General features: G+C 40.7%; 1 protein-coding gene across 2 annotated transcripts in view; it reads right to left on the bottom strand.

Moving 5' to 3' along the window:
* Positions 1-14,975, bottom strand: part of dock1 (dedicator of cytokinesis 1) — a 744,225-nt gene that overhangs the window by 52,836 nt on the left and 676,414 nt on the right. For both annotated transcript variants that reach the window (XM_068052738.1, XM_068052739.1), the window contains exons 42-44: positions 13,842-13,923; positions 7,885-7,969; positions 5,811-5,897 (exon numbers count right to left, since the gene is read on the bottom strand). In XM_068052738.1, coding sequence (XP_067908839.1) covers positions 5,811-5,897; positions 7,885-7,969; positions 13,842-13,923 — 254 coding nt within the window. The remainder of the gene's footprint in view (positions 1-5,810; positions 5,898-7,884; positions 7,970-13,841; positions 13,924-14,975) is intronic.

The following is a 14,975-nucleotide window of genomic DNA, read 5'->3' on the forward strand; positions in this document are numbered from 1 at the left end:
TACCGCTAGACTTGACTATTCCAATGCACTCCTGGCCGGCCTCCCATCTTCCACGCTACATAAATTAAGCTCACCAAAACTCTGCTGCCCCTATCCTAACTCACATCAAGTCCTATTCACTCATTATCCCTGTGCTCGCTGATCTACATTGGCTCTGGTTTGGCAATACCACAATGTTAATATTGTCAATTGTTTTCAAATCCCTCCATGGCCTTGCCCCTCCCAATCTCTGCAACATCCTCCAGCCCTAAAACCCTCCTAGATCCCTGTGCAACTCCAGTTCCAACTTCTTGCACATCACCGATTTTAATTGTGCAGCCATGCCTTCAGCTGCCTAGAATTAAGCTCTGGAATTCCCTCCCTAAACCTCTCTAGCTCTCTCTCCTCCTTTAAGATGTTCCTTAAAACCCATCTCGTTGACCCAGCTTTTGGTTATCTGCCCCAATATCTCCTTATGTGGTTTGGTGTCAAATTTTGTTTGATAATGCTCCTGTGAAGTACCTTGGAATGTTTTACTATGGTAAAGGCGCTATATAAATGTACATGGTTTTGTAAAGAATCTTGTATTATAAATGTTAGAAATGACTGAAATTTGCCAGAATAAATTTTTTTTAGTTACTACAAAGAATTTCAAGCCAATTGAGAACACAAAGTATGCAATGACAAAATACCATTTGCCCTATCAAGTTGGCTTCTTCTATGGACTGTGTACAAGTTATGCTGTAACCCCCAACTATCTTCACCTAAGGGAGGTGAAATTTTCGAAGAAATCTGTGTTTATCTGTAAGCTAGTGAACAAGAACTACAGGGTATTCAAGAAACAATACAATTTACATTACTCAAATCTGACTGGCTGCTTTCTATGGTTGACTACAATCCTACCAACATGAATAGAATAAACATGCTCTACAGATCATTTAATCATCTGCATCAATATTTATCCTTATAAATATGTGCTTAGTTTATTAAAAAAATAAATTGACATATGGCTTTCAGTTGTCAAGGTTAAGGTGACAAACAGAAAGGGTAGTACTGAGTAAGTTCTTACTAAAAATTAGATCATATCACTGTTGCAGTATTCATCACCTTTGCTTGATGGGGAGTTGATCCTAACTCCAACTAAGAAATTTTTCAAGGGATTGATTATATATAGTATAGTGCTTGCCAAAGATAACTTACTCCATTTTTTGAATGAAAATCAACCTCCAAACAGAATTTTATCTTTATGCGAGAGGAGAGGGGAATCACCTGAAGATGCTATTCCTTTTAGAAAATCACTCCAGTGCCAAGCGATTTTCTCTCCAGCTGTGCTACATCAGTTTTACTTTGAGATAATCCTGAAGTTTTTATCTGGGGAAGGAAATAGGGCACTGAAGCATGCCATTCGTAATAAAATTTGATGTGAAACCCTTCAATAAAAGGCAGCAAGATGCAGCAGCAAGCCAAGCTAGATCAGAAGCAAAGAGAGTATGCTGGAGGGGAATGTACGTGGAACCTGATCTATAAAGAATGAGGGAAACTACCTGTGGTAAATAACCTACTTTCTTCTTCATTTGTTCAATCTTCATATTATCACAAAGCACTGTGAAATTTCTGTGAGGATTTACATCTTTAAGATTAGAGTACACATCGCACCTTTTTTCATACTGAGGAAGCTAGGTGAAAAATGAAGACTGATATTGCTGGAGGCCACCAAGGTGGAAAAGAGTATAACAGAAGATTAAATAAGCAGCAGCAACAGGAGGACAGAAAACTTGGATCTTAAACGACTGGAAATTAAATGAGGAAGGTAAGGCGGTCCACTGTATCAGACAATCTTACTCTTCCAATCTGTCCAGTCGGCAAGAGAAGTGTTGGGAGATCTGATCCTCCCTAGATGTGGGAGCAGTATTCAAGAATTGAAGAAACCTGGGTTTTATGGGGAATTAAGAGTTGTTTCGGGGAAAAGAAGCAGTGAGCACAACAGGAGAAATCAAAATTCTTGGAGGCAGCTTTAGTTAGAAAAGATATGGGCTTTCACCTGAGGCCATAATAGGTCATGAGGCCAAACGTTCTGACGAGGACAACTACATGCTCAGTCATCAAAGGTAAGAGTTGGTATTTGTTGATTGAATTTCTGAGAGACAAGAAGAAACTGTCTTTGAAGAATTCAAAGAGAAAAGATTTTCAATGTTCCACGGAAGGGCTTAGAACAGATTAAGACATACTGTCCTGGAATTTGCCATGATAATGATGGTGAAACTGTCAGTTTTCAGTGTCATTATTCCACTGAAAGGGACAGCAACTTTGGGAGCTCGGACATGCTCTTATTAATGTGGAACTCCAGAAGTTGCTGCCCGTATGTTTACGGTCCTCCATAGGGTGCGCTGTAGAGGTTCCCACAGAATGTTATCTCCATTGTAATCATAAACTTCCCCTCTAACACACTTAGTCTCGCTGCATAAATCCGGGAAAAAGTTACATTACACCTTGTTGAATGAGATCGTGCTGGGATTTTAAAGGAGTACTAATTTCATAATTATTGCTAAACACCATTACTGGCCCTGAACAGCTAATTTTATATTTGTGGAATGTCAAAGTTCTCCACAATGATGTAAAAATTTCACATTTTTAAAAACATATTTTTTCTTTTTTTTAAAAAAGTCTGTTTATCTTTATTTTAGCTTCAATACAGTCATACACTTATTTTGCTATTTGAAAATGTAAATTAAAAGTGAAGTGTATTAAGTGCTTTTAACTTCCTGGTTTGTTGTGTGTGCATACTTTAATTTGATTAGTTGCCTACCTGCTTACCAACATCACTGGTGCTATACACCAAGACAGCCCCTTGATTTGGCACCAGATTTAAACTGCTGCTGGGAAAGGGGCAATTCCCACCACAGAAATCTGCCTGGGCAGCTTTCTTCGAAGTCAGCAGCAAGTGCCCTTTCTTTGGTGCAGACTGCAAAATCCAGGCCAATGATTCAAATAGTAAAAGGATGAGTTTGTGAACTACAGAAAGTTGATATATGCAGAGAGGAATCATCAGCAAACATCTATTTTTTTTATTCATTCATGGGATGTGTGTGTCGCTGGCCAGGCCAGCATTTATTGCCCATCTCTTGAGAGGATGGTGGTGAGCTGCCTTTTTGAACCGCTGCAGTCCATGTGGGGTAGGTACACCCACAGTGCTGTTAGGAAGGGAGTTCCAGGATTTTGACCCAGCGACAGTGAAGATATGGCGATATACTTCCAAGTCAGGATGGTGTGTGACTTGGAGGGGAACTTGCAAATGGTGGTGTTCCCATGCATTTGCTGCCCTTGTCCTTCTGATTGGTAGAGGTCGCGGGTTTGGAAGGTGCTGGCTAAGGAGCCTTGGTGCGTTGCTGCAGTGCATCTTGTGAATGGTACACACTGCTGCCACTGTGCGTCGGTGGTGGAGGGAGTGAATGTTTGTAGATGGGGTGCCAATCAAGCGGGCTGCTTTGTCTTGGAAGATGTCGAGCTTCTTGAGTGTTGTTGGAGCTGCACCCATCCAGGCAAGTGGAGAGTATTCCATCACACTCCTGACTTGTGCCTTGTAGGTGGTGGACAGGCTTTGGAGAGTCAGGAGGTGAATTACTCGCTGCAGGATTCCTAGCCTCTGACCTGTTCTTGCAACCACGGTATTTATATGGCTACTCCAGTTCAGTTTCTGGTCAATGGTAGCCCCTAGGATGTTGATTGCGGGGATTTCAGCGATGGTAATGCCATTGAATGTCAAGGGGAGATGGTTAGATTCTCTCTTGTTGAAGATGGTCATTGCCTGGCACTTGTGTGGCACGAATGTTACTTGCCACTTATCAGCCCAAGCCTGGATATCGCCCAGGTCTTGCTGCATTTTTACACGAACTGCTTCAGTATCTGAGGAGTTATGAATGGTACTGAACATTGTGCAATCATCAGTGAAGATCCCCACTTCTGACCTTATGATTGAAGGAAGGTCATTGATGAAGCAGCTGAAGATGGTTGGGCCTAGGACACTACCCTGAGGAACTCCTGCAGTGATGTCCTGGAGCTCAGATGACTGACCTCCAACAACCACAACCATCTTCCTTTGCACTAGGTATGACTCCAATCAGGTATGTCTTCCCCCTGATTCCCATTGACCTCAGTTTTGCTTGGGCTCCTTGATGCCATACCCAGTCAAATGCTGCCTTGATGTCAAGGGCAGTCACTCTCACCTCACCTCTTGAGTTCAGCTCTTTTGTCCATGTTTGAACCAAGGCTGGAATGAGGTCAGGAGCTGAGTGGCCCTGGAGGAACCCAAACTGAGCGTCACTGAGCAGGTTATTACTAAGCAGGTGCCGCTTGATGGCACTGTTGATGACACCATCCATCACTTTACTGATGATAGAGAGTAGGCTGATGGGGCGGTAATTGGCCGGGTTGGATTTGTCCTGCTTTTTTCTTTTGTGTACAGGACATACCTGGGCAATTTTCCACATTGCAAGGTAGATGCCAGTGTTGTAGCTGTACTGGAACAGCTTGGCTAGGGGCGCGGCAAGTTCTGGAGCACAGGTCTACAGTACTATTGTCAGAATATTGTCAGAATATGGGCCGCATGAAATGATGATGCAAAGGAAAAACAAAATGGGACAGAGGACTAGAGAACACAGGAGTTAACTGAGTCAAAAGATAAGCCATCAGATACAGCACAGAAAGACGACAGCCAGGAACACAGCTGTGGTTGCAGACTATATGATGGTAACTTCTTTACATGTTAATAATGCCGCATTCTGTCAAAGGTTTTGGAGATATGCAAAACAATAACAGATGATTCTGTAACGTGTTCAAGAGCAGTGTTTCAGAGGTGTGTAACAGAGATAATAAGATCACTGGTGGAAAGGCTTGGTCATCAAATGGGCAGAACTTGTACTATGCATCCACTAACTAGTTGTTTCAGGTCTTGAATGGTCTAACCAACACTTATTAAAGGGTTGGCCAGAGGCCATCCACAAAAACAGGAGTGCTTTTCCTGGCTCCACATAAACGTTGTGGGCCAGTCATCCTGGGTTCGCCCCCTGTGCTGCAAGGACCGACTCATGGACCAGCTTGGCATTGGATCTGGCCAAAACATCTTGTGGCCTTGAATGGTGAGATGCTTCGGGATGCCGATTGGCATGATACAGATGAGGCCTGAAGCTCAATTTCAATTGAGCCTCAGGCCAACAACTTTGGGCACGTATTCAGATTGTGTTGTCCATTTTATGCTGGAAGCTGATATGAGTTCAATTTCGCTCCTTTAATCTTTTAATGGGTGCTCTCTATTCAATTGAAGACATTTGTTACATTAATCACCAACTAATCTATATACCAGTCAGTTAAAATTATTTGCAAATGAACAACATAACGATGTGTTAGATCAAATAATAATGTAGATAAAACTTTTAAAACCTTAGATAGCAATCTTAAATAATATCTGCTGGAACTCCTTACAGCAAAGTTATATTCCAGAATGGCCATAATTATTTTTGTAAAATTCTAATTCAACAAATAAGTTTAGGGAATCTGCACAATTGCATTATATCTAACTAAAGAATCAGCTACATTAGTTTTAGATATTAACATTCACTCTCAATAAGTTACCAATTATTGCTCAATACAAATCTATAAGTAATACAATCTTACATAAAAATCTCCAACATGATTTCAGTTTGCTGCACATGCCACAAACACAAGTACCTATTGACCAGACTGTTTGTGAAGCCTAAACAGATAAATTACGTTAATTTTATCTGCATGCTGCATTTGTAAGGTAATTGATCATGGACATTCTAGGTCATGCTTACCATTGAGACAGATTTGACTTCAAACCATCTTAGAATGCCAGGTAATTTGTAGGCTGTCACGTACGCGGTCCTTTCAATCCACATATTCTATGGAAACAGTTTAAAACAATTAGCCTAGCTTTGGAAAAATAAAAACCACTCAGAATTATTCACTGGCACATACACTTAAAGCTATTCTGCACAAAACTAATCAATGATACAATTCAAAAATACATTTGACTCCCGTCTGAGATTATTCATGATGTATGGGCAGAAAAGAACTGAAGCTTCTTAATAATTTTATCAGTTTCTTTAGTGTCAGGTTTGTTGAAATTATAAGTTTAGTGACTTTGATTTTCAGTTATTCCTCCATCCTCTCCCATCTCCAAACAGTAGTATATCAGGCAGTGCGGATATTTATAAGTAAACAAAACATTTGCTATTCACCCTCATTAAGAATCTAGGTTGGACAACGTTTCTTAACCACTGAACATTCAAACAAAAAACTAAAGAAATAATGAATAAGTGAGATTGTACTACAACCCAATTGAGGGTTTAGATCATCAAAGATGAGAGAAGCTTGAGTGATTAGAATCACAATAATAAACTATTCCCTGCAAACTTTTGCTATTCATCCACTTTTTTTTATATTAAAAATCTATTGCCATCAGGCAAAGATACAAACTAATGATGAACCGCACAGATGATCATTGTGGTATAGAGAATTATACGAGACTTCACAGAAAATTAAGTTCTGCTGGATGGCGAATTAGAATGAAATTCAAACAGCAAATAATTGCAACATATTCTTCTCTCAGTTGTGAAATGCACATAGTTACTGAATACAGTTTGAAAAATTAATATAGCTGTGGTATAATTAAATTGCACTGTAGCTAGAGAACATTTTTGCACAATAGTTGTTTTCTTATAATTCCAAACAATTTTGTCATTTATATTTTACATCTTCCATTTTTAATTTTTTTTCACTTTTTATATGCTATATGGAATGTGGCAAGCTTCCTGACTGGATCAGAAATGAGCTTAATCAGAGGAAGCAAAAGGTACATGAAGCTGCATTGGGATGGAAGGTGGTAATAAGCAAAGGCTGGTGATTAGCGGGTGGCTCAGGGATCAAGCTTGTGGGTAATTATTATTTACATCATACATACAAGGTCTTATCGAAGTATTAAGGTTTTGAAAGGTATGGAGAAATGAATCATAAAAATTGTTTGACATAACCACAAACTCGATTAGCATGGGGCACAAATTCAAGTCTAAGAGAGAAGATGAACAGACTTTTAAAGATTTCAACTACTTCAAAAGACGATAGATCATGAGAATGGTTCCAGGGATGAGGAACTTCAGTTACATGGATAGATTGGAAAAGCTGGAGCTGTTCTCCTTGGAGAAAAGAAGATTAAGGAGATTTGATAGAGGTGTTCAAAATCATGAGAGGTTTGGACAGAGAAGACAGGGAGAAACTGTTCCTGTTTGCAGAATGGTCAAGAACCAGAGGACACTGATTAAAGATGATTTGCAAAAGAAGCAACTGCGACATGAGGAAAAACGTTTTTATGCAGTGAGTGGTTAGGGTCTGGACTGCATTGCCTGAGAGTGTGATGGAGGCAGATTCAATCGAGATTTTCAACAAAGAATTGGACATTTATCTGAAGAGAAAAAATTTGCAGAGCTACCGGGGAAAGTTGGGGGAGTGGGGTTAAATGAGTTGCTCTTGAGAGCTGGCATGGACACAACAGGCTGAATGGCCTCCTTCTGTGCTGTGAACTGTTCGATGATAGTGAAACAGAGTGCTTAAGAATTGCAGGTTTAAAGAACAATACTTTTTTTTGATCTTTGGGACCAGCTAAATAGATCACAATGGCCTTTCCCAGCCCTGTCCACATTCTCTCCTTTTATTAATGTTAATATTAATTGGGAGTCCACTGCTTTAGATTGCCAATTAAGAGCAAATTAATAAAAAGAGTGATTTTTACAAGCCTATTCAACTTATGCACACCTCTACCGAATAAGAAATTATCAGCAAATGCAATTCCAATTACGACAAGTGTACAATTTAAAAACTATAATATATTACAGCAAATTCATTGTCTGGGTCCTTCTCTCCTTTCCTGATTGGTTTTGAATACTGGAACCGCTGCACCTCATTCACAGTGTAAAAACTGTAAAAGAAAAATCACAAAAAATGCAATCGTAAAAACAATTACAAATAAGCTAAAACAGGATGGACCAAAGCTAAATATATTGAATCATTTGACAAACGTCTTTAGAGCATTCCTATGACAAACAAGGAATCTAAATTATGTTTATACGAGATACAGTTTACTAAATACAACATAATTTTCCAAAAAAGTTATTTAATATTCATGACCCTCTAACATTAAAACATGCATGAATACATATACAAATAAAACTTTCAAACATCCCTTGTTGTGGATTTTATTCATGTGCAAAATCTGCTCAGGAATACAGTATATAGCTGTGAAGAACTATAAGGTGGTAATCCCACTGATGGCAAGGGGCTGGTTACAGATGATGTCTCAAACCAAACATCATCTAAAAGCAGAGATGAGGTTACAGTTTTCAAATCATTTCCATCTTATACACACACACACACACACACACACACACACACACACACACACACAAAAACTGTTTGCTATCTTTTTATTTGGTTAGGGTCTGACAGACAGTGACAGCTGACACACTCCTTACTGTTGGAAGAGCCATGATCTCTACACTGAAACATAAACAATTATCCCAATTGCTTTACATTTTTAAGTGATAATTCATAGTACTACTTGACCCTGAAATTATGCTGTATTTACTAATACCGATACTTAAGACTTCATTTGAAATTCAATTCTCTATTTTAGCAAAGCTGTTATCCTGTTTAAAATAAATGGATTAACGCTGCCGATTAAGAGTGGAGAGAGGACTTCCAGACTCAGTTAAGTGTTTGCATGTCATGAAGTAATATCCAGCCTTAAAAGTTAAACTTAATAATACTGGTAAATTTCACCAAAATAACTGCTGTCTGAGAACTTCTAATTAGTCCATTCTAACTGTGTGGTATAATTCGTGCTCAGCGGGTACCAATCAAATCTCAGAAGCGTACAGGAGGAAAAATAACCACAATAACTTGCCTTGAAATATTATTTTTGTGCTGGCAACTGACCACTATCCAATCTGGAGCTCATGACTCAGTTAAATTCTCACCCAATCAACTTGACCCATCAGCCTCCCTCCAGTTCCCAACGTGACACTGCAGTTAGCTCTCTCAAAACCTACGAAAAATGCCACAGCAGGACTGCCAGTCGATTTATAAACTTTTGGAGCTACTCCCACAACCCAGCCTTTTCCCTATAACCCTGTAAATTAATCCTTTTCATGAACATGTCACCTGGTCCCAGAGGGGAAATGACAATGTATCGAACAAGCAATGACTTGGATTTTCAGAAGGCTTTTAATAAGGTCCGACACAGAAGGTTAGTAAACAAAATTAGAGCACATGGGATTGGGGGTAATATACTGCAATGGATTGAGAACTGGTTAACAGATAGAAAGCAGAGAGTAGGAATAAATGGGTCATTCTCAAAATGGCAGGCCATCACTAGTGGGGTACCGCAAAGGATCAGTGCTTGGGCCACAGCTGTTTACAATCTATATAAATGATTTGAATATGGGGACCAATTGTAATATTTCCAAATTTGCAGATGACACAAAATTAGGAGGGAATGTAAGTTGTGAGGAGGCTTCAAGTGGATTTGGACAGGCTAAGTGAATAGATAAGAATATGGCAGATGGAATATAATGTGAATAAGTAGAGGTGATCCACTTTGGTAGAAAAAACAGAAAGGCAGAGTATTTCTTAAATGGTGAGAGGTTGGGAAACGTTGATGTCCAAAGAGGGCTGGGGTCCTCGTTCATAAGTCACTAAAAGCTACTATTCAGGTTTTTCTTTCGTCCATGGGATGTGGGTGTCGCTGGCTAGGCCAGTATTTATTGCCCATCCATAGCTGCAGCAAGCAATTAAAAAGGCAAATGGCATGTTGGCTTTTACTGCAAGGGGATTTGAGTACAAGAGTAAAGATGTATTGCTTCGATTGTATAAAGCCTTGGTGAGACCGCACCTGGAGTATTGTGTACAGTTTTGGTCTCCTTATTTAAGGAAGGATATACTTGCCATAGAGGGACTGCAACGGAGGTTCACCAGACTAATCCCTGGGATGGCGGGATTGTCTTCTGAGGAGATATTGAGGAAACAGGGCCTGTATTCTCTAGCGTTTCGAAGAATGAGGGGTGATCTCATTGAAACTTACAAAATTCTTACAGGGTGTGACAGGGTAGATGTAGATAGGATGTTTCCTTTGGCTGGTGAGTCGAGAACAAGGGGACAATCTCAGAATAAGGGCAGGCCATTTAAGACTGAGACGAGGAGGAATTTCTTCACTCAGAAGGTGGTGAATCTGTGGAATTCTCTACGCCAGAGGGCTGTGGAAGCTCAAACATTGAGCATGTTCAAGACAGAAATTGATAAATTTCTGAATACTAACGACATCAAGGGATTATGGGGATAGTGGGGGGAAATGGTGGAGGTAGATGATCAGCCATGAAATGTTTGAATGGCGGAGCAGGCTCGACAGGCTGAATAGCCTACTCCTGCTCCTATTTTCTATTATCTTATGATCCTACTTCATCTTATTGGACACCTTATAGAAGTCACCAGGAGAAAGGGAATACTTGGTCATGGGCATCAGGCTAAGTGTCTCCCTTGGTTTGGATGAGGAATGGGAGGAGGACATGAGGCAAGGCAGAGCATCACCAGCTGCTGCAAGAGAGAGGGACACGAGGGCAATGAGGGCGAGGTGGACTCCTTCCTTCTTGCCAATATAGGACATCCCTCCTTCTTTGGACATCTTCCACCCAGGCCCTCCAGTGTCATGTCTGAGTAACTGTTCACCCGCTTCCTCGGTCCCTGAGCCACCCTGCAACATGCCACTGTGAGTGAGCCAGCCAGCACACTCCACACCTCCATTGTGAGGAACTCGCATATACTGCTCCATTGAAAATTGCATCTAATCAGCACTTAAGTGCTTAAACTGTAGATATCTGATTTAGCACCTCTTGTTAAGTTCATATTATGGTAATCAGCAATTAAGACAAAAAATTTTGTCCTCAATCCAGACTTTCAAAAAGTGTCTAATTGACGCAGCACCCATTTAGTGCCTGTTTTCACCCTTTCACCAAAATAACCCCCAATATATCGAACATTGTGATACCTAGTACCAGAAGGGAAAGGGTAGCGTATCTAATGCACTATAAATCAAGGGTCAGAAGGGAAAGTAAAGTGTATCCAACACGCTGTATTTCCTAGTTCAGAGGTGAAAAGACGGTCGAAAGGACAGTATATCCAATGCACTCGGTCCCAGTGGGGAAAGGACTATGTATCTAACATATTGTGACAGCCAGCCCCAGAGGGAAATATTTCCAGGGATGAAGTATTAATTACACGAATAGACTGGAGAAGCTGGGTTTTTTCTCCTCAGAGCAGGAAGGCTCACAGGAGATTTGACAGTGGTGTTTAAAATCAAGAAGAGTTTACTTTGAGCAAATAAACAGAAACTGTTTACAATGGCTGAAGGACTGAGAACCAGAGGGCAAAGTTAAAGTGACTAGAAAGAGAACCAGAAGTGACATGAAAAAAACATTTTATGCAAAGAGTGATTATGATTTGGATTACACTGCCTGATATGGTGGTGGAAACAGATTCATTCGTAGCTTTCGAAAGGGAATTGGATAAATACTAGGAGGAGAAAAATTGCATAGATATGGGGAAAGAGCTGGGCAGTAGGAATGAACAGGACAGCTCTTCAAAAGAACTGGCACAGACTCAATAGGCTGGATTGTGTCCTGTGGTATACAATTCCATGATTCTATGTCCAATTGCCTTTTGAAATTTCCTGTGGTATCTTATTCCACTACCCTTTCAGATAGTACATTTCAAATCTTAACAATCCTCTTTGTGCAAATATTTCTCATTTCCCCTCTAGTTATCAATTATTTTAAGTCTGGTTACTGATCTACTTGCCAAAGAAAACAGTTTCTCTCTACTTGCTCGCTCAAATAATTTTGAATACTGCTAATAGGTCTCCCCCTAACCTTGTCTGCTGTGAGAACAATCCCAAATCTCCAACCTCTCCACATAGCTAAAGTCCCTCATGCTTGGTACTAACCTGATAAATCTCCTCTGTCCCCTTTCCAAGGCCCTGACATCCTTTCTAAAGTGTGGTGCCCAGAATTGTACACAATACTCAGCAACAACAACTTGTATTTGTATAGTGCCTTTATTACAGTAAAATGTTCAAAGGCGCTTCATAGGAGCGCTAGCAAACAAAATGTGACACCGAGCCACATAAGGATGACTAAAAGCTTGTTCAAAGAGGTAGGCTTTAACGAGTGTCTTAAAGAAGGAAAGAGATGTAGGAAGAGAGGTTTAGGGAGGGAATTCCAGAGCTTAGGGCCTTAGCAGCTGAAGACATGGCCACCAATGATAGAACAATTAAAATTCAGAATGCACAAGAGGCCAGAATTGGAAGACTGCAGATATCTCAGATAGTTGTGGGACTGGAGCAGAACAGAGACTGGGAAGGTGAGGCCCCCATGGAGGGATTTGAAAACAAGGATAAAAATTTTAAAATCAATGTGTTGCTTCACTGGATCCAATTGTAGGTCAGCAAGCACAGGGGTGATGGGTAAAGGGGGACATGGTGTGGTTTAAGACACGGGCAGCAGAGTTTTGGATGGCCTCAAGTTTAGAGGGTAGGAGTGCATTAAATAGTAAAGTCTGGAGGTAACAAAGGCATGGTGAGGGTTTCAGCAGCAGATGAACTGAGGCAGGGGTGGAGTCAAGCAATGTTATGGAAGTGGAATTAGGCAGTGAAGGCGTGGATGTGTGGTTGGAAGCTCATCTCGGGGTTAAATATTACACCAAAGCTGTGAACAGACTGGTTCAGCCTCAGAAAATGCTCATATCAAAGTCATGGATAGCAAACTTTGTGACTATGGCAAAGGTAAACTATCCTTTGGCCACCTCCTATTTCTTATCTACATGCTGTGCCTCGGTGATATCATCCAAAAACACAGCCTTGGTTTCCAGTGTGCACTGGCAACCCCAGCTCTACCTCACTACCATCTCTCTCGACCTAAGCTCTGGAGGTTCAGTTGAAAAATCACAATGGCAGCCAAGTTGGCACAGACAGCCAGAACAAGGGCATTCTGAAATTGAATGCAAACAAGTGTAAAGTATTGCAGATAAGAAGGATAAAATAAGCAACATGCAAACTTCACTAGTGGTTTTGAAATAGTTGAGGATGACATCTTAGTCGATTCAACACTTGACAGACAGCAACTACAAAGCCAGAATGGTAGAACATAATACAAAAACAGAAAATGCTAGAAACACTCAGCAGTCAGGGAATACCTGTGGAAAGAACAAATAAATATATCTTTTGGATTCTTGTCAAGTGAGGCATTCAAGTGCTGGAGATAGTGCAGAGAGGAGCCACAAGGTTGACCCCAAGTGGTAGGGGTCTGAATTTTAGAAAATACGAAATATAGAAAATAGAAATACAGAAAAACAAACTTTGGCTTTTCATCCTGAAACAAAATCACCTGGAAAATGATCTCATAGGAGTATACAAGATGGTAAATGATATGGAAAAGGTCAATTTGAAATACTGCTTCAAATTAAACTGTGATAGTAAGATAAAGGGACACAGATTCAAAGTAAAAGGTAACTTAAGGACTAATATCATGAGGTTCTTCATGCAGAGATTGATAAACACTTGGAATGACTTCTGGGCAGAATGGTAGAGGCAAGAACTCTGAAAACATTTAAGAAACAATAAAGATGCAGCGAGGGGGTTTAAAGGGTTGTTTTTGGATGGATGAATTATGATGGGTCAAATGATTTTTCTCATCCATATGGATCTTGTGATCTATATAAGTAAAGAAAGGAGGAGAACATTTTACCTCAATATTTGTTCCGAAACAGTCTTGTTCTTGAACTTTGGTGGTAGTTCACGTATAGTTTGCACTGTGAAACACTGAATATCTACAGGAGTTTGTTAAAGAGTTTACAGGGTACAGACTTGAGTGTATCTCAAGCACCACTAGTTTAGCCATCAGATATGGCTGAAACACATCAAGTGCTATCGAGCTTCATTTGCCTATGCCAAATCTGCCCATTACTCCAGGATCATCCTGGAGAGTAAAGGTAACCCATGGCTTTTTGCTGCAATATCCAACTGTCCCTGTAAATCTCTCCTTTTTGCTTTTCCCACTCACCTCCAGAAACAAGTATGAGATGCTCATGAAATTCTTTGTCAGTAAGATTGAATCCATCTGTTCTGCTGCCTCTGATGCTACCCCTTCCTCTTTTTCACCAAGACAAACCTCCTTGAAGGCTCTACTCTCGGCTTGATCTCCCTTCCTTTTCCACAGTTTCTTCTATCTTATCAATTTGTAGCCAGAGCACCTCCAGCAATGACTTCTCTTCCTGCCCTGAAAATGTTACCTTTAGAGGAGGGTTATCCAACATACAGCCCACGGGCCAACATCCGGCCCGCCAAAGGTTTCCATTCAGCCTGCGACTGTAAACTGTACCCGGGGCCATTCCTCATTCTCGCCAGGGGTCCGTGACTGGAGATGAGAAATTGTCAGACTGGCTTTTAAAAATGATTGCAAGTCAGTTTCACAGCTGACAGATCCTGACATCGGGAAAAGCAGTTTCTGAACTTCGGAAATATTCGGGGTTTTTTAAAAGCCCGCTGGAAACTGACTTGAGATTTTAAAAAAGCTGATAATTTGCTAAGCATTCCAGCTCTCTACAACTGTCAGAGAGAGAGAGAGAGAGAGAAAGGGAACAGGGAGAAAGGGGGACAGAGAGGGAAAAGGGGACAGAGAGAGAGGGAAAAAGGGGGAGAGAGAGGGAGGGAAAGAGGGACACAGAGATGGGGGGACAGAGAGAGAGGTGAGGCAGAGAGAAAGGGATAGAGGGAAAGGGGGACAGAAAGGGGGCAGGGGGACAGAGAGATAGGCGGCAGAGAGATATAGAACGGGGAAAAGAGAGAAAGAGTGAAAGGGGAAGAGAGAGAAAAGGGCACA

Source organism: Heterodontus francisci, chromosome 20, assembly GCF_036365525.1.
Source record: "Heterodontus francisci isolate sHetFra1 chromosome 20, sHetFra1.hap1, whole genome shotgun sequence".
In the NCBI taxonomy this organism is placed as follows: domain Eukaryota; kingdom Metazoa; phylum Chordata; class Chondrichthyes; order Heterodontiformes; family Heterodontidae; genus Heterodontus; species Heterodontus francisci.